General features: G+C 44.0%; 1 protein-coding gene across 3 annotated transcripts in view; it reads right to left on the reverse strand.

Moving 5' to 3' along the window:
* Positions 1–5,773: 5,773 nt before the first annotated feature.
* LOC147031457 (echinoderm microtubule-associated protein-like 6) overlaps positions 5,774–16,906 on the reverse strand; it is a 479,813-nt gene continuing 468,680 nt past the window's right edge. For 2 of the 3 annotated variants that reach the window (XM_085863486.1, XM_085863479.1), the window contains 3 exons: positions 11,063–11,216; positions 8,281–8,381; positions 5,774–7,930 (listed from right to left, as the gene is read on the reverse strand). In XM_085863486.1, coding sequence (XP_085719612.1) covers positions 7,906–7,930; positions 8,281–8,381; positions 11,063–11,216 — 280 coding nt within the window. In that variant the 3' untranslated portion in view covers positions 5,774–7,905. The remainder of the gene's footprint in view (positions 7,931–8,280; positions 8,382–11,062; positions 11,217–16,906) is intronic. The other variant, XM_085863494.1, reaches the window with a different exon arrangement.

The following is a 16,906-nucleotide window of genomic DNA, read 5'->3' on the forward strand; positions in this document are numbered from 1 at the left end:
AATTGATCAGGACACAACAGGAGGAAAGGAACAGTAGAGAGAGTGGGGAAAGACAATCAGCAGAATTGAAGGCCAAGACAGAAGGATGTGGACAATGGGTGTGGGGAGGAATGGGGGGGGGGAGGTGGGCAGGAGAGGATGCATGGGATGGATAAGATGGATACAAAAAAAAGGAAACTCTCCAGAAGGAAAATTGGAAATTTGGGATGATGAGGGTAGAAAAGATCATGGTTTTGGATTGGGGACAATCTGAGATGGCGGTGAACAGCTGTCTTGAAGACCTTCAGGGAAGATTGAGAATGAAGAAAACGTGGAAGTTTGTTCCACAGGCAGGGAAAAAGGAGGAATGAGTGAGTGGAGGTGAGCAGTGATCTTGGATTGCGGTAGTTTCACCAGAAGGGGGTTGATGGTGGACCATGTGTGCCCTGCAGAAACCTGGCGGGGACAAAGCATGGGAAGAGCAGAGGGTGCAAGACAAGAAAGGATGTGGTAGAAGACAGAGAGACCACCGATCTGTCGGCTTCATTGGGGGAAGATTCCATAAATTTTGAAGGCCTTTCCACATTGTCAAGCTGAGCAAGCTGGATGAGGCAAGGGAGCAAGCCCAGAGTGGAGAGCTAATAAAAACAAAAAACACAATGGTTCAAAAGACACAATGGTTCAAAAGACACAATGAAATACCATTGTTGGGATGAAGATTTGAGAACATTAAAAACACTGTGTTAAACGATCGATCTGCACAACATTCTGAAAGTTTTCCAGGAACTCAGGTTAAAATGCTTTTACTCATAAGGTGCTAACTTTGAAGGAGATAAGTGTTCATAGTAATTCCCTCAGAAAGGGATGGTCCATGGAGTGGAGTCAAAATGTTTCTCCCCTGAACCCGATTCCATTGGCATCAGGAAACTCACCCACGTGACCGACAGCTGGGGAAAACGTGTAATATTGGATGAAACCCCCAATGGAAAAGATTAATATCTGTGCTGCGTCACTGCTCTAAGACGGTCAACCTTTGACACTAAGTCACGGCTGGGAATAACCCTTTTGACCACCAGTAGATATTATGGACGTATGGTCGCTTCCTCGACCAACCGACATTCTTTTTAGACACTGACACTCCTGATATCTCCAAAAGCACAAGGCAGGCTCATCTGAGAGTTTTGTGGGAACTACTGTATAATGTCATTTAAATCCCTTCACACAAAAGTTGAGTGCACCGAAATTGTTCATTTAAATGGGAGAGAAAAAAACTTGTCATTGATAAAAAAAAAACAATTGCAGCTTGGCCATGGGGAATGGCACACAATTTGAATAAAAAAAAATTTTTTTAACAGAAATTGAGGCTCGTAGTGGAGCGACCACACACACACACAGACATACAGACTACATGAAACAATAAAGGACTGTGAGACCAGGCAAACAGCCACTGAGCTTGGGAGAAGTGCTGCTAATTCCCAGGGCACTCTGGGTAGCAGGGATGTCACAACAATAGCACCGCCTGTCTCACAACACTCAGCAAGGCATTTGCTCCTCCCCATGGATACCAACTTATGGGGATTGTCCGTGCTCTATCTTTTAAAATGCTGAACGTCAAGCAACGAAGTGGCATGTGCCATTTTTAAAGTCTTTGGTATGACTTGGCTGGAGTTTGAACCCCCGACCTATGAGACTCGGAACGGATGCACGATTTGAAGAATACTGTATCTAACACGAGCATGGGTACCCGGTGTTGTTTTAATCCTGTTGGCATTTTGAAGAAATCAAATTTTGTTTTTTTCCTATTTTTTGTTGGGGCTGAAAACACTTCCGTACACTCACTAAGGAAGGTGGTCAGGGATCATTTAATATTAACTTTCACATCACTACAAAGGCTTAGGCACTATCAATCAAGCGATTTTGAAAACATTCAAACTTTTTATTTTATTTTTTGCTAAAAAACTAAAAGCTCTCTTTTGCGGCCCTCTCTGATGAACATCTGAAAGTTTGACAATGATACATTTGGCCATCTCCAAGAAAAATGGCGACAGAGACAGACAAATATCTCTCGTATAATATAGATTTAAAGTGAATGTAAGCAAAATACAGGATAACTATCCTAACTCCTCATAAGATCAAGACATCTTGCCTCTATATGCTGTGCTTTGCTGGGTATAGTTAATACAATAATGGCATCTGTTAAATTACATCAGAAAGAATTAAAAAAAATATATATATATATATATATATATATATATATATATATATATATATATATATATATATATATATACATATATATATTTACACAAAACAAGGAAAAAAAATAAGCAATCAGAGTGCAGACCCTCACCAGGACTTGTTTTGTGTGGTGTTTGTGTACTGGTGTGTTACATAATTAATGAGATAATTAGAGTTGCCACTTTATAACTGCTGGCAATGCTGACCGGGTACCAATACGTCCTGCTTTGATGCAACCACGCTTTGATCAGACACCTGACCCTAACCCATGATGTTTTTAAAAATCATTATTCAATTGAATTTAGACTGGGATTAAAATAAATTCAATTCAGATCAAATGGAAGACCAAATAGGAGCATTCCTGCAGTGGAATCATAAGAAGGAACCCTAACAAGCAAAAAGAAAAGATGAAGTCATCAGGAGGAACCTGGATAGGATTCACTTTTCAGCTACTACTCCTCTACCCTCAAAACCCATGCAGGCACAGCCAAGTGAGCCTTATTCAATAGATAAAAAACCAATAAACAAGAACCATATCAAAAAATTAAATAAAGCTGGCTATCAGATCATGCATCTGATGAAGTCGAAATTTATAACATGTATTCTAGTCTGTGAGCCAGTCGCTTGATTTTGACCAATTAGTACCACCTGGGGGCACCAAACTTTATTGTGATTTTCTGATAGCTATATGTATCTGTAACTCAATGCACCATGATGGACATCTGCAACTCACAGCTTAAGTTCAGTAGAGCCTTTTAAACATAGGTGAGGTCTACTCAGAAAAACGTCAGATTTTCTGACATAAGAACAAACATATTGTGTACTCGCAAGTGTTTATTGACACCAACAACATGAAAAACACAAGTCCATTTCCATGGGATGTACCACTGGAGAGAATTACTTGAATTGAATCACACCAAATGATATTGATTATAATCAATATAAACAATAATATAATATATAAACAATAATTATTGTTTATAATGTGTCACTATCGCTGTCACTGTCCGAACCATCAGATCCCTCTTCCTGCTCAGCATGGACCTCCTCGTCTTTCATGTTCTCACATTCCTGCAGTAAGCAGACCTGAGTACAGTGCAGTCCATTCACCATACACTGGCAGGTGGACAACTTGCATGACTTCTTGCATTTGCAAGACAGGAACTCCAAGACTGTGTCTGGTGCTGGTGCAGCTGTCATCCAGTTGATAACAAGTTCTCCGTCATCACCCAAGGACCAGCTTTTGTTCTCCAGCGGACTTGGGACTTCTGGGTCTGCCTGCAATGCTCTGTGCCAGATGGCAGCCTGATAGTTGGCCCTCGTTGCATGTAGATGCAGACAGTTTTGGCAGGGGGGAAACTGCCCAGATTCTACGTTTCCATCTTTTACACGGAACAGTTCATATCGCATCTCATTCACATCACAGATTTCTGACTGGCTTACGTAGAGATGACATGTGAATTCTTCCAAGACCTTAAGAATTTCATCAGTGAGCTGCCATTGTTTTCCCAGTTTTGCGAATACATCTCTAAAGTGATCATGTGGCATCAACAATTTAAGTGCAGCGAGCATACCGTGACCACTAAAAGCACCACTTAAAGTTTCTTCAAGCCTATCTATGTTGTCATAGGCAAGTGAGGAGGGAATGCACGGATGGAAAGATGATGGTAGAACTATACCTCGGTCTGCTTCTTTCATCTGCTTTTGAAGGCACAATGCATCGTCTATTTCTTCCAGCTTGGAGTAGGAAACATCATGGCCAAGGCGATTGAGCATTTTGATGAGCTCAACATTTCCTGTCAGTGACTTAACACCCCATGGTAGCAATATGTGTTTAGCAGGGACGACTTTTCCTCTACTGACAGCATAGGTACAATCCTGACCTACCGATTGGACAACTCGTTCCACCTTCTGCGTTCCATCTTGTTTTGTTCCATGAAGTAGCAGTTTCAGAAACATCTTTAAAGATTCTGGCAATTCAGTATAGCCAGATTTCAGTTCAGCAGGGTATGGAGGCCAAGGCTTTTCTTTCATGTTTTTAATTTGGCCTCTCAAGTGGTTTACAGAAAGTTTGACAATGTTCTCAATATCATCTGAGTACCTTGCATTCTGTAGTTGTTCTTCGGCCTTCATCATTTTGACCACTACCTGCTCCAAGGAAAGGCCATCTGGATATACAAGAAGTTTTCCTTTATCATCAGAGACGAAATGAAGTGACTTCTTGAATTCACATTCTAGCTTCTGGCGAATATGTTTCTTCGTAGAGGGTTTCACATCATTGATGCCAAGTTCATGCAGGAAATTCAACAACTTTTCAGTCATTCTGACAACTTCAGGTTGAACAAATAATGTCTTGCGCACATGCTTGCACAGAAGAAGGTAGGCCTCCCGCTCTGCTGCCAGATAAGCGTCATCATCTTCAGTGACTTTTGATGTTTTCTCCATTGCTCCACGGGTTTATTTGCGGTAACATGATTTATGGTAATGAGCCTCGGCAGCAACCAACTCTCTGGATGTGATGGCAAGTATTCTCTGATCCAATTTGGCCTGAGCAACACTTCTCACTGTTTCATCTGACCTGAGTTCTCTGGACTGTAGGAGTGTTTCCCTGGTGTTCGAACCAGCCACATATTTGCTTTCCTTCTCACAGAAGATACATACAGGGTCTAAGACATGAGATGTCGTTAAAGGAGCACGAGAAGATTTTCTCCTTTTGGTGGAACATTCCGGCTCAGAGTCAGGTTCTTGGAACTTCTGAAGCATTTTCTTGTGTGTAAAATCAGATCTACAGTCTCTGTGGTAGAACACCTTTTCGCTGTATTCATCTTCTTTAAGTTCCAGGATGGGCCCAAAATTCCGTAAGTTGGCTGCACGGAGTAATACACCAACAGATTCATCGTCTCTGGGTTTGGTCAGTTGAGATTCTGAAGTCTGCTTGGAACAAATAATGCAAGCCCTTTCTTTCAATGATTGCATTTTCTGTTTTTTCTTTGGTCAGTCCATCATGTATCATTGTAGAGTGTTAACTCCATACAGTCACAGAGTCACCTGAAAAGATATAAAAACTGGTTAAGTACACTATTGTCATATAAATGTATCCACTCTATTATCATTTTATTCTCTGGATCCTTGAATAATTTCCAATTTTGCTGCAGCTGAAATACATATTAACCATGACTTCAGTAAGGTTATCAAATTTAAGATCAACAAGGTATAAAATAACTTAGAAATAAAATGGTCTTACTTGATATTGAAGATCGGTGAAATGAAGACAAGCTGTCGACTGCAAAGCAAACTTGACTATGGATGTTAGTATAATAAACTAGAGGTTATTTCACCTTAATAACTTAATCAAATATGAAGAAATTCTCAATGAATGTTATCATGTCCATTAGCAGTAAATATTTATGCTATTGATCCATATTGCGCAATTATCGATGTCGCAGAGATTAAGACGCAAAGAGAAATTACAATCACATTTTTATGTTATTGCAATATATTTGATATACGTATTCCTTAAGTATAATCACTTTCAGACACACACAACACAACTTCATTATGAAATTTTCTTTTTATTTGGCTTGTCCAGCCATTTAAGCATTAAAACATGGATGACAAAATTGTACATTTTGTGTATTTTGCACAAAAACATTAATTATGCTATAAAAGACAAGCTGTGAGTTTGAAATGTCCATCATGCACTTTTGTGAAGTATATGGGTACACCATCAATAAAAAAATAAGTTTTGTTTGGTGCCCCCAGATGGGACCGATATCTTGTCTGGCTCACGGACTATTCCCCATCACTCCTCGATCTTAAATGTGAAGTTTCACATCAATTGATTAAGCGGTTCCAGAGAAAACATTATTTAATATTTTTCTTCAATCCAGTATGGCTGCCAAACCATGCGACCTATCAATTATTCCTTAACAAACTTATACACCCATGGCTTGTGGAACATTTGTGTGAAGCTTCTCCTTGATCTGTCCATCCGTTCTGGAGAAGATTTTTTTATAGGTTTGAGGATAAATCCAATATGGCTGCCAAGCCATGTGACCTACGACATCATATGTGTAAACCTTTTGTTCCTCATTGATAGGCAGTCATATTTTTTGAAGATTTTGAAGGTTTAAAAAAAAACATAAAAACAATATGGCTGCCGAATCACGTGACCGATGACGTCATCATTTTTTTTTCTTTCTGTGGACCATTTTATCCCTGAATGACCCTCAAAATTCTTCATACTGATCAGATGTAACGTTTTACAAATGCAATTATGACATCATAATGAAGGCACCTATGACATCATCAAAAAAACTCACATTCCCCATGAGGAGTACTTGGTATGTGCCAAGTTTCAATCTTCTTCCCTTGGTGCGGTTTCAGAGATGGAGGTCCAAAGTTTTTCCAACATGACTACCACACCACCTGACCTATGATGTCACAATTATGATTAGAACATTTTACATGAGTAGTTGCACCTTTGGTGAAAATTTCGTCTCAATCCGACAAGCGGTTGTGGAGAAAAACACAAAAGTTCTGTGCAGACAAACACAGACAAAGGGACCCAAGCGCAACACCCTCTCCTTCGGCAAAGGTAACAAAGGGCTTATTCACTTAGCTACAGAAATGAATGAACATAAAAATTGCTTATTAGTTGAATGAAATCAACTGAACGTTGATCGAGGTATGCAACCGCCATGGGAAGCCAAGAGAAGCTGATGTCTTGGCCGTTAACCCTTCTTTGGAGCAAAAGAGGAATTCCTTCTTTATTTACTCTTTGGCTCCCACAAAGGGTTAACACCTGAAATGTCTGTTTCTCTTTGCTTCCATGGTGGTTAGAATATCTCGGTTAACATCCTTTTGATTTCATCCATAGTTCGATTCTTTTAAATACTGACATTTTAATCAGGGCAACGGAGACGAGCAAACTCTTCCTGACAGTGAGCTGCACCAGAGTACGTGTCTAATCTTTATTGACGAAGACACAATGTGCAAACATAAATGTGTGCATTTCTGCAATTGCCAGAGCCAAAGGCAGCCATGGCAACTAATGATGATGAACCTCAAACTACGTGGTAACATGTTATCCACTGGCGGTGCTGAGATTTGATGAGTACAATTGAATGCGGGAGGAAGGACCGGAGGGAGGACGGTGTTAAGTGATTGTGTGGGTCAGGGAAGGAGGTGTTTCACACACGCTTTTATCATCAGATGATATATTATCTGTTGTTCATAATATTTTTGAAAAAGAAAAAAAATTGACAATCCAAAACTCTTACAACATTATCACAGTGCACACAGTTGATCCCGCTCCCTTGCCCTCCCCTCCCTCCACCCCCCTCACCACCCACAGTTTCTATATACATATGACACCGAAAAACAATGCTATAGAACATTTTTAGACTTGTAAACCACAATGACAGTCAGTATCAAATTGTCCACTGAACAAAATTGAAGCAAATGTTCTGCTTTGTTCACAATTCACCAGGGGTGAGTCATCAACCCAAGTGTCACAAAATCAAGGGGCCCTCTTTTTGGTCCAAGGAAGGTGAAAAGCCTGCAAGTGTTTGGCTGGCTGGATCGCTCCATTTTTGCTTGTTGCTTGGAGATGGCAGCCACTTGTGATGACGTCAAGCACGGGGCTGTTATGTGCTTGGCTGAGCAACGCAGCTGCTATTTTCTCAATCAAGAACACTTCCATACAAACAAGCTGCAATAAAATTGGGTGACGAGGGGGTGAGAATGTAATTATAACCTGAATGAGAACTTTTCAATCGTGAGGAGATTAACTATGATGGACATGGAAGTTATTGTGCATTGTTGCTTTGAGATGCATCATTACTGTTGAATACATGACATCAAATTGCACCGTCCCACAAGAATGTTGATAATATGGATCTTTGGTGGGCAATGGAGATCCTTTACATTTTCGAGAAGTATCAGAATGGAAACCACACCACAACTTATGGGGGGAGGTTAAGGAGAGCAGACTACAGCACGACAATCAAAACAATGAAGAAGTGAAGTGGATAGTCATGTTGAGCAATTTCTCAATCGTACCTACAGTCCTGGCCTCCTGCTGTGAGCAAGAACCGATCTCCATAAGAAAAAGTGTTGGCGGTGATGTGAGCTGAGTGACCGGTAAAGCGCTTGTGACGTGCCTGAGATAGAGGTAGAGAATAAAAAACAATGAAAATTATCGTTCGAATACCAGACATAACCAATGCTTTCATTGTGAAGACATGCATCGACTTATACATTGGTTTATTAGTTCAGCAGAACAGGCCTTCAACTTAAAATACAACTCAACGCAAACATCACAAATTGAAAAAAACAAATGCTCCATTTTACCATGACCGAATTTTTCACAAGACAATCTAAACCGAAATCATGTGACATTTCACAGCCAATCAGGATTCCCCAAAGTAAGACAGGGCTGCCTCCACGTAAGTCAGTGAGAAAGTCACTCAAGATGTATTTACTGTTTAATCGTGCTTCTTTTTTTTTCTTCATACAAAGATGCAAAGTGAACGAGAAAACAGAATTTGACACGAGGTGTCAATAGATATGCCTCTGCCCATGTGAGATGTGAACCCAAAGTTACATTTGATCTCCATTAAAGGTCACATAAAAAACATTAAGGTCACATGAGAAAGAGCGTGAGAGGGAAAGGAGATGAGTAGAAGACAGACAATATCAGATGCTTCTAACTTGAGTTATGGTCTGCAAAATGATTTCCAAAGGGTACATGAGCTTTGACCTTTGACTTGTTGAATGCAAAATTGAATCAGTTCATCTTTGTATTACACTCCATACGTGTGCCAAGCCTCGTTGAAATTTATTCAGTGGTTCACACGTTGTTGTGGTAACAATGGTCACATGACCTACCTTTGCGACCAAAGTCAAATGAGTTTATCTTTGTATTATTTTCCATACTTGTACCAACTTTGATTGAAATCCCTTCAGTGCTTCATACGTTATTGTGGTAACAAAAAACAACAACACGATAACGGACAGATGGACAGACGCACCCCCACACACATGGACGAACAGCCAGACACACAGCGAAAACCTGATGCCTCCAGAATTCAGCTGTGGAAGCATGAAATTCGATAACATTCGGATCAAATAATCATTTGTTTTTGAAATCTCAGTTTACTTCCCCTTAAGTTATGCGGCTTAAAGGGGAACCCAAACACTCAGACCACCTCGATACCATTCTATCCCTTGATACCCTGCAAAAATAGATGTGATGTCTCTTTTTTCCAGTTTCCGAATTATAAAGAAAGCAAATTTATGATTAAAAGTCGAAATCTTCTTCTTCAGATTAGCCATGACGACACACCTGGGAGTCGATTGCCAGATCCATTGTGCACGCATGTTCCATCGCTGCGGTTCGATTTCACTCAAACGGCGAATAAGTTTCGATTTTCCACAAATATTCCGAGTCGATGCATACTTGGTGCTTGTATAGAAACCCAAACCGACATGGATTCATGCTACACCAATAGCTGAAACACCCTAAGTTTGCCAGAAATTGGACGAGGTTTGTCCGAAATACCCGAGTGTGGATTGGGCCGAGAAAATGAATGTTTGCTTTTGTGCTTGGATCATGTTACAGTGAACTGTTATGAAACCACAGAGATGGGTAGATCTTGTGGTTATCCGTCACGATTGAGAGAGGACGTCATATGCATGATTAAGTGGAAGAAAAGGTCGTCACTTGAAACTAACACCATCTCTATCCAGCTACTAGTACATGTACCTGGACAATTTGAGTGGTGAATCAAACACCTGTTGCCATTTCCCAGCAGTTACCATAACAGCACCTGAAAATACTGATCTATCATCAACACAAATGAACCACCATCTATTTATCGTGGAGAGAAAGTATGCATGTATGTATGTATGTATGTATGTATCATCTACTCCTCTGAAAGGATTTGACCGAGGATGCTAAAACTTTCAGGGTCCCCACTCCCCCTCCTCCCACAACCCCCCATCTGTTGTTGAGGGACATCGACACCTCACAGACGTGATGGTGGGACACGGCATGGACACAAATGGCATCCGAGGAAAGTATGAAACGAGATGATCCCGTAACGTACAAGATACCTGGTCAGCCTGCGACGGAGGGACAAAGCGTTCGTCGCCCATTTTGTCTGTTGTGTCTGTGCTGTTGGGCAATGACAGGTATTTCTGCTCGAGTAATATATAAACCGATTTATCAATTAATACAAAATCCCTCCCTTATAAACTGTTGACTAAATGGAAAATGAAACCCGACTGAACTGAAGTGACCATGTGACGAGTGTTTTTATCTTCACAAACACTTCTGCCTTCTTCCTCTGAATCGCTCGCATAAGGCTAAAAACAATTCGGCTCCACAATCCCCCCCCCCCAAACGTTTCCATCACTAATTTTGTCTCCAGTCGTTTCTTCATAATCCCAATGATCAGTTTCAACATTTCGAGAACCATCAGAGTTGCTCATGACTATGGAATCAGTACAGTACCTGAATCCGAGCTCAACATGCATTGTTTCTCCATGTAAACGACCATTCAGATCAATATCGATTCCAGATGTGACGTCACTAGCAAAATTGAAAATCGACACTTTTTTTTTCGACACTTTGTAATTGGCAAAAAAAAAATTAAAAACACTTTTTTGTCCCTTCAAATTAGACCATGATTAATGATTCTCAATCATTTTCAGAAAAAAAATAACAATTGCATTTGGGTTCCCTTTTTTAGGTTTGGCACACGGTGAACACTAACTACACACATCATGTGGTGCAGGCTAAAGTTGTAAACATCAGTTGACAATGAGGAAACAGACTCACAAATTTCTCAGGGCAAGGGAAGTCAAAAAGTTTAACAAGGCCCAAATCATCTCCTGTGGCAATGGTGAGTCCAGAGTGTGAAACACATGCACAGTTCACGTTCCGTTTCTCCAGTCCCCTTGGCCAAATGCCCTGCACCTCCTCACCCTGGGTACTGATGGGCAGAGAAAGAGAATATGGGAAGGAGGAGGAGGAGGATCAGTATGAACAAATTGTTTTCTGGGAAACCCCAGGATGCAAGAACTGAAGCCCTATAAGCTTGACATTTTGAAAGAATTCATCAAAAGATGTACTACATTTGAAGAAAGCTGCATTGGGGTCTATGAAAGGTTTCTCTCATCGTTTATGGCAAGTTATATTTTCTTTGAGTTACAATGCCTATAGAACGTCTACACCCCCTTTCATAATTTTCACCTTTTGTTCCTTTATTGCCTGGAATTAAATTGCATTAAATCAGACTTTCCCCACCTTTATTTACACATCGTAACCCACAACTTCCAAGTGAAAAACAAATTATACAAATTTCAGAAAATTAATTGAAAATACAAAACTAGAATAGTATCTTGGTTGGATAAGTGTCCACCCCCCTTCGTAATAGCAATTGTAAATTAGCTCAGGTGTAACCAATCACCTTCAAAATCACACACCAAGTTAATTGGCCTCCACCTGTGTTAAATTGTAGTGATTCTGATTATTTCAGAATAAAATGTGAAATTTTATTGTTTCAGAATAAAAGAGAAGAAAATATTCAGAATAAAATCAGCTGTTCTTAGTAGTTTCCTCTGCTTTTTAGTGCATTTCACAGCAAAGACTCAACCACGATAAGCAACAAGGAGCTTTCAAAAGACCTCCAGGGTAAAGTTGTGGAAAGGCACAGATCAGGGGATGGGTATAAAAATATTTCAAAGGTCTTGAATATCCCTTGGAGCACAATCAAGGCAAATATTAAGAAGTGGAAGTTGTATGGTACCACCAAGACCCTGCTTAGATCAGACCGTCCCACCAAACTGGATGACCAAGCAAGGAAGAGACTGATCAGAGAGGCCACCAAGAGGCCAATGGCATCTTTGAAAGAGCGACAGCCTTTATGACAAAGATTGGTAACTGTGTGCATGAGACAACAATATCCCAAGCACTCCACAAGTCTGGCCTGTATGGTAAGGAAGCAAAAAGGAAGCCATTACTCAAAAAAGCCCACCTTGAGTCCCGTTTGCGGAATACAAAAAAAACTTCCTGGAGATTACGAAGCCATGTGGCAAAAAGTTTTGTGATCTGACGAAACCAAGATGGAACTTTTTGGCCAAAATACAAAATGTTACGTTTGGCGAAAACCCAACACGTCACATCACGCAAAGAACACCATGCCTCCTGTGAAGCATGGTGGTGGCAGCATTATGTTATGGGGATGTTTCTCATCAGCAGGGCCTGGGGCACTTGTCAGGATAAAGGGAAAATGCAGCAAAATACCGAAAAATCCAAGAGGAAAACCTGCTGTGCTCTGAAATAAATCTGAAAATGGAACGGAAGTTCAGCTTTCAGCATGCCAACCACCCAAAGCACACAGCAAAAGCTACACCGGAGTGGCTCAGGAACAAAAAGACAAATGTGCTTGAATGTCTCAGTCAGAGCCTCGACCGAAATCCAATCAAAAATCTGTGGCATGACTTGAAGATTGCTGTCCATCAACGCTCCCCATGCAACTTCACTGAGCTTGAACAGTTTTCTCCAGAATAATGGGCAAATGCTGCCCAGACAAGGTGTGCAAAGTTGGTGGAGACCTATCCCAACAGACTAACTGCAGTAATTGCTGTCAAAGGTGCTTCCAGCAAGTATTAACTCATATGGGTGGAAACTTATCCATCCAAGATATTCTAGTTTTGTACTATTAATTGATTTTCTGAAATTTGTATAATTTGTTTTTCACTTGGAAGTTGTGGGTTACGATGTTTAAATAAAGGTGGAAAAAGTCTGATTTAATGCAATTTAATTCCAGGCTATAAGGCAACAAAAGGTGAAAAATTTGAAAGGAGGTGTAGACTTTCTATACGCACTGTATAAGGCTGAAGAGGAACAAATCTGGGGGAAAAAATAATCAATACTGTGGTGTCGTGGTAGGGGCGCTTAGCAGGCAGACACGAGCGGAGGAACAGTCGAGCCCGGCTGTGGTGCACAAGCGGGAGCGCGGGCGTACTTTGCCCGCAGCTCTCCTTTATTACGTACTCAATACACTCACGAGCCATGGCGACTACGGCTCCCACTACAACTCCTCAGGCGGCGCGCACTCCTTATATCCCTGGCAGACACGATGATCACGCCGACCACTCCCCCCACCATCATGCCCTGCCCCGCAGGCTATACCACACTCCTCCCTCTTAAAACTATGATAATTAAATGATCAGCATTATAATAAGCATAAGCAGCACGAAATACCACGGTATCAAAGCAGACAAGGTACAAAAAAGAAAACAGCAAAGTATAAAAGCACATCACATCATATAACGTGTCGATGCGAGCTAGTGAAGCTGCAACGGCCAGGTTCCGAAGACCGAGTTGCACAAAGCACCTACAAAACCCTGACCGCGTTACCGATATGAAGCAGCAAGGTGAGAAGCACAGCAGCACTACGCAGCAAAAGCGCCCCCAGGCGGCTCATGCTTACATGGCCTTCGGCGAGGTCGTGGCGACCTCCCGAGCAAACCTCCCCCGGCACCATCAAACGCCTCCGGCCCACAAGGCGGCACATCTCCCCCAGCCAGACCTGAAGCAGATAAACACTCCGAGGCCGGAAGCCCGCTGTCTGGAAGCCGTGGCGCCAACGCCAAACCCGATTGACCTTGGGTGTGGGCGCTGAACAGCGCCGCTGGCTGGACGCAACCAATGCCCCACAACAACCCACGCACCACAATCAGTTGAGACTCCAACGCACGTCCAAACGGCCTTGAGCGAAAACAGAGCCGCGTCCCAGGCGCCAGGCACGTCTGACCCTGCCGAAACCAGAGGTGGGGGTAACGCTGAACAGCGCACCAGCCCTGGGTCCGAGTCGATCTTCGAGACCCACACAGCAGTTAGACGGTAGCAACTCCATTCAAACCACACTTCAACCACAGGCTCGTCATAAATCAACAAGAATATCGTCGGTACAATTGCAAACTCATTTTCTCGTACAGCGCGTTCTTTCGATAAAATCCCTGCACATGACAAAGCAACCACCCTTGGCCTGGGGCAACGGGAGGACAACAAAACCTCTTTATTTGCCACCATCGCTCCCAAAGCCTCCACATCATATCGATCATAATGCAAATCCCATCGATTGATCTCAGCCAAACCTATTCTCACACATGAACTGTCGGCATTTATTTCAACAACGTTAAACCGCATCACTCTAGCAATTAACAACAAACACGCAATGAACAGCAGCCCATAAACCACATCACGTGTCCATCTCTTGGTTGTCGTCTCGATGTTGCGAACCGTGACTTTCTTGAACGCGACGGGCTCGCCGCAATTCCCCGTTGAAACTGCCCGAACAACACAGGCGCGCATTGCCTCATGAACGCAGGCGAAGCGCGAGAGCTCATCGCAAGAGCCGGCACGGCCCCCGCTGCTCCGAACCGCACATTACCGTTGCAGGCAGCAACGAACGGCCGCTCCCGTTGCATCGATGCGGCTCCCGCCGCCAGAACCTCGCCCTCGGAACTCGAAGACAGCATCGAAGGGAGCACCGGCACACCTGGAGGTACGAACTGGAGATCCAGCCCGAGGTGCGTCAACCAGCCCCGACCCAAAAGGGTGGGCCCCTCCCCTCGCACCACAAACACCGAGAGTAGGGCGCTTCGACCCCGGTAGAGAATCGAGACGTCGGGCACTGCAAGCGGTGCAATCGCTTCGCCGGTGTACGTGTGCGACGCGAGGGCAGCACGAGTGGACTCAACTCGACACCCGATCAGTGCCCCGATCACTCCGACCTCCCCTGGCATCGGTCCTGTCACCGTCGGGCCAACTGAAACCAGGCTCAACATGGGCAGCATCAGTGCCCCGGTCATCTCAACCTCCCCTGCCATCGATCTTGTCACCTCCGGACCAATTGAAGGTAGGTTTAACATCGGCAGTATCTCCCGTTCCGGGTCGCTGGGATGTGGTATGGCCTGCGGGGCAGGGCATGATGGTGGGGGGAGTGGTCGGCGTGATCATCGTGTCTGCCGTTGATTTAAGGAGTGCGCGCCGCCTGAGGCGTTGTAGTGGGAGCCGTAGTCGCCACGGCTCGTGAGTGTATTGAGTACGTAATAAAGGAGAGCTGCGGGCAAAGTACGCCCGCGCTCCCACTTGTGCACCACAGCCGGGCTCGACTGTTCCTCCGCTCGTGTCTGCCTGCTAAGCGCCCCTACCACGACACTACAGTTGGCTGACGAGGATGTTCGGATCGGCGTGTGCAGGGTGTTTGGGTGCGGAGTGGCAGCGAGTAACTCAGCGCACCCCGCGCGGTTCGAGGTTCCGGAGGAGTACGCATCGCGAAGAGCGTATCGCAGGTTCACTCACCGCGCGCGCAGGCTCCGGAGCCAGGAGGCTCGCCAGCGCGGCCAGCTCAGGCATGACAGGAGGTCGGGGCACGGCGCACGGACGCGTGCCCGCCTTCGTCGAAGTCGACTTCGGTCACGTCGAGTGGACAACGGCCGCGCTCGGAGTTCGTTTAATTGAGGCACGACAAATCTGGGGAATGATTTCTGCAAGGCCACGGCTAAAGAACGAGGACACGCAGTTCAGCTCGGACGCGGCGTTGGACGTCGCGCAAGCTCTGAGGAATGTCCGGGGTCTCGATGGTCGGTGCGCAGCAGATGATCCGGAGGTCAACGCGATGTTCCAGGCGCGCACGGCCGCGCGCACGGTCTACGGCGCGGGTCGTGGGCGAGCGCTGCAATGCAATCACTCGGACGGCGGTCTGAGCACTCGGGGACGTCTACGGTGTGTGTGCCGTGAGTCATCGCGCATCATAACAGTCATGGATGGCGGTGTGCGAAGCGATCCTTCCGTCCCGGGTCGAGACCTACTGCCGGTACGGTGTTCGGTGCATGGCGTACACGGTAACGCCCCGGGTCGAGTTTTGCAGCCTGGACACAGAGATCCCATCCTCGTCACCAACTGTGGTGTCGTGGTAGGGGTGCTTAGCAGGCAGACACGAGCGGAGGAACAGTCGAGCCTGGCTGTGGTGCACAAGCGGGAGCGCGGGCGTACTTTGCCCACAGCTCTCCTTTATTACGTACTCAATACACTCACGAGCCGTGGCGACTACGGCTCCCACTACAACGCCTCAGGCGGCGCGCACTCCTTATATCCCTGGCAGACACGATGATCACGCCGACCACTCCCCCCACCATCATGCCCTGCCCCGCAGGCCCGCAGGCTATACCACAAATACAACTTCAGTTTGTCCTTCAGTCGCTCACTCATTTACATTGCACAAAGATGAACAGGTTAATTGGATGAGATGAGTTGTTGGTTTTCTTCAGGAAGAGGCCTGAAACTTCTGAGCACATTACGCAATGAAAATCAGTCCATATGCCATTAATTATTTAATTGATGAAGGGAAAAATCAGACAACACAATCTCAATATTACCAAATGATATGTTTTGCGAATTGGTCATTAGAACAAATAATCATGATATTGTGACCAAAGATAAGAGAATACTCATCTCTCTGATGGCAATGTTGGTAATCTACTTGGGATAAACCCCAAGGGCATCGTTTCATAGTTATCAAGGATTCTTTTTAAAAAAAAATTATTTTTACCTCTACACCAAAGGTGGATAGAGGTTATGTTTTCACCCCTGTTTGTCTGTTTGTCTGGC

Source organism: Eptatretus burgeri, chromosome 2, assembly GCF_056783735.1.
Source record: "Eptatretus burgeri isolate ZD-2024b chromosome 2, Ebu_testis_v1, whole genome shotgun sequence".
NCBI classification, from domain to species: domain Eukaryota; kingdom Metazoa; phylum Chordata; class Myxini; order Myxiniformes; family Myxinidae; genus Eptatretus; species Eptatretus burgeri.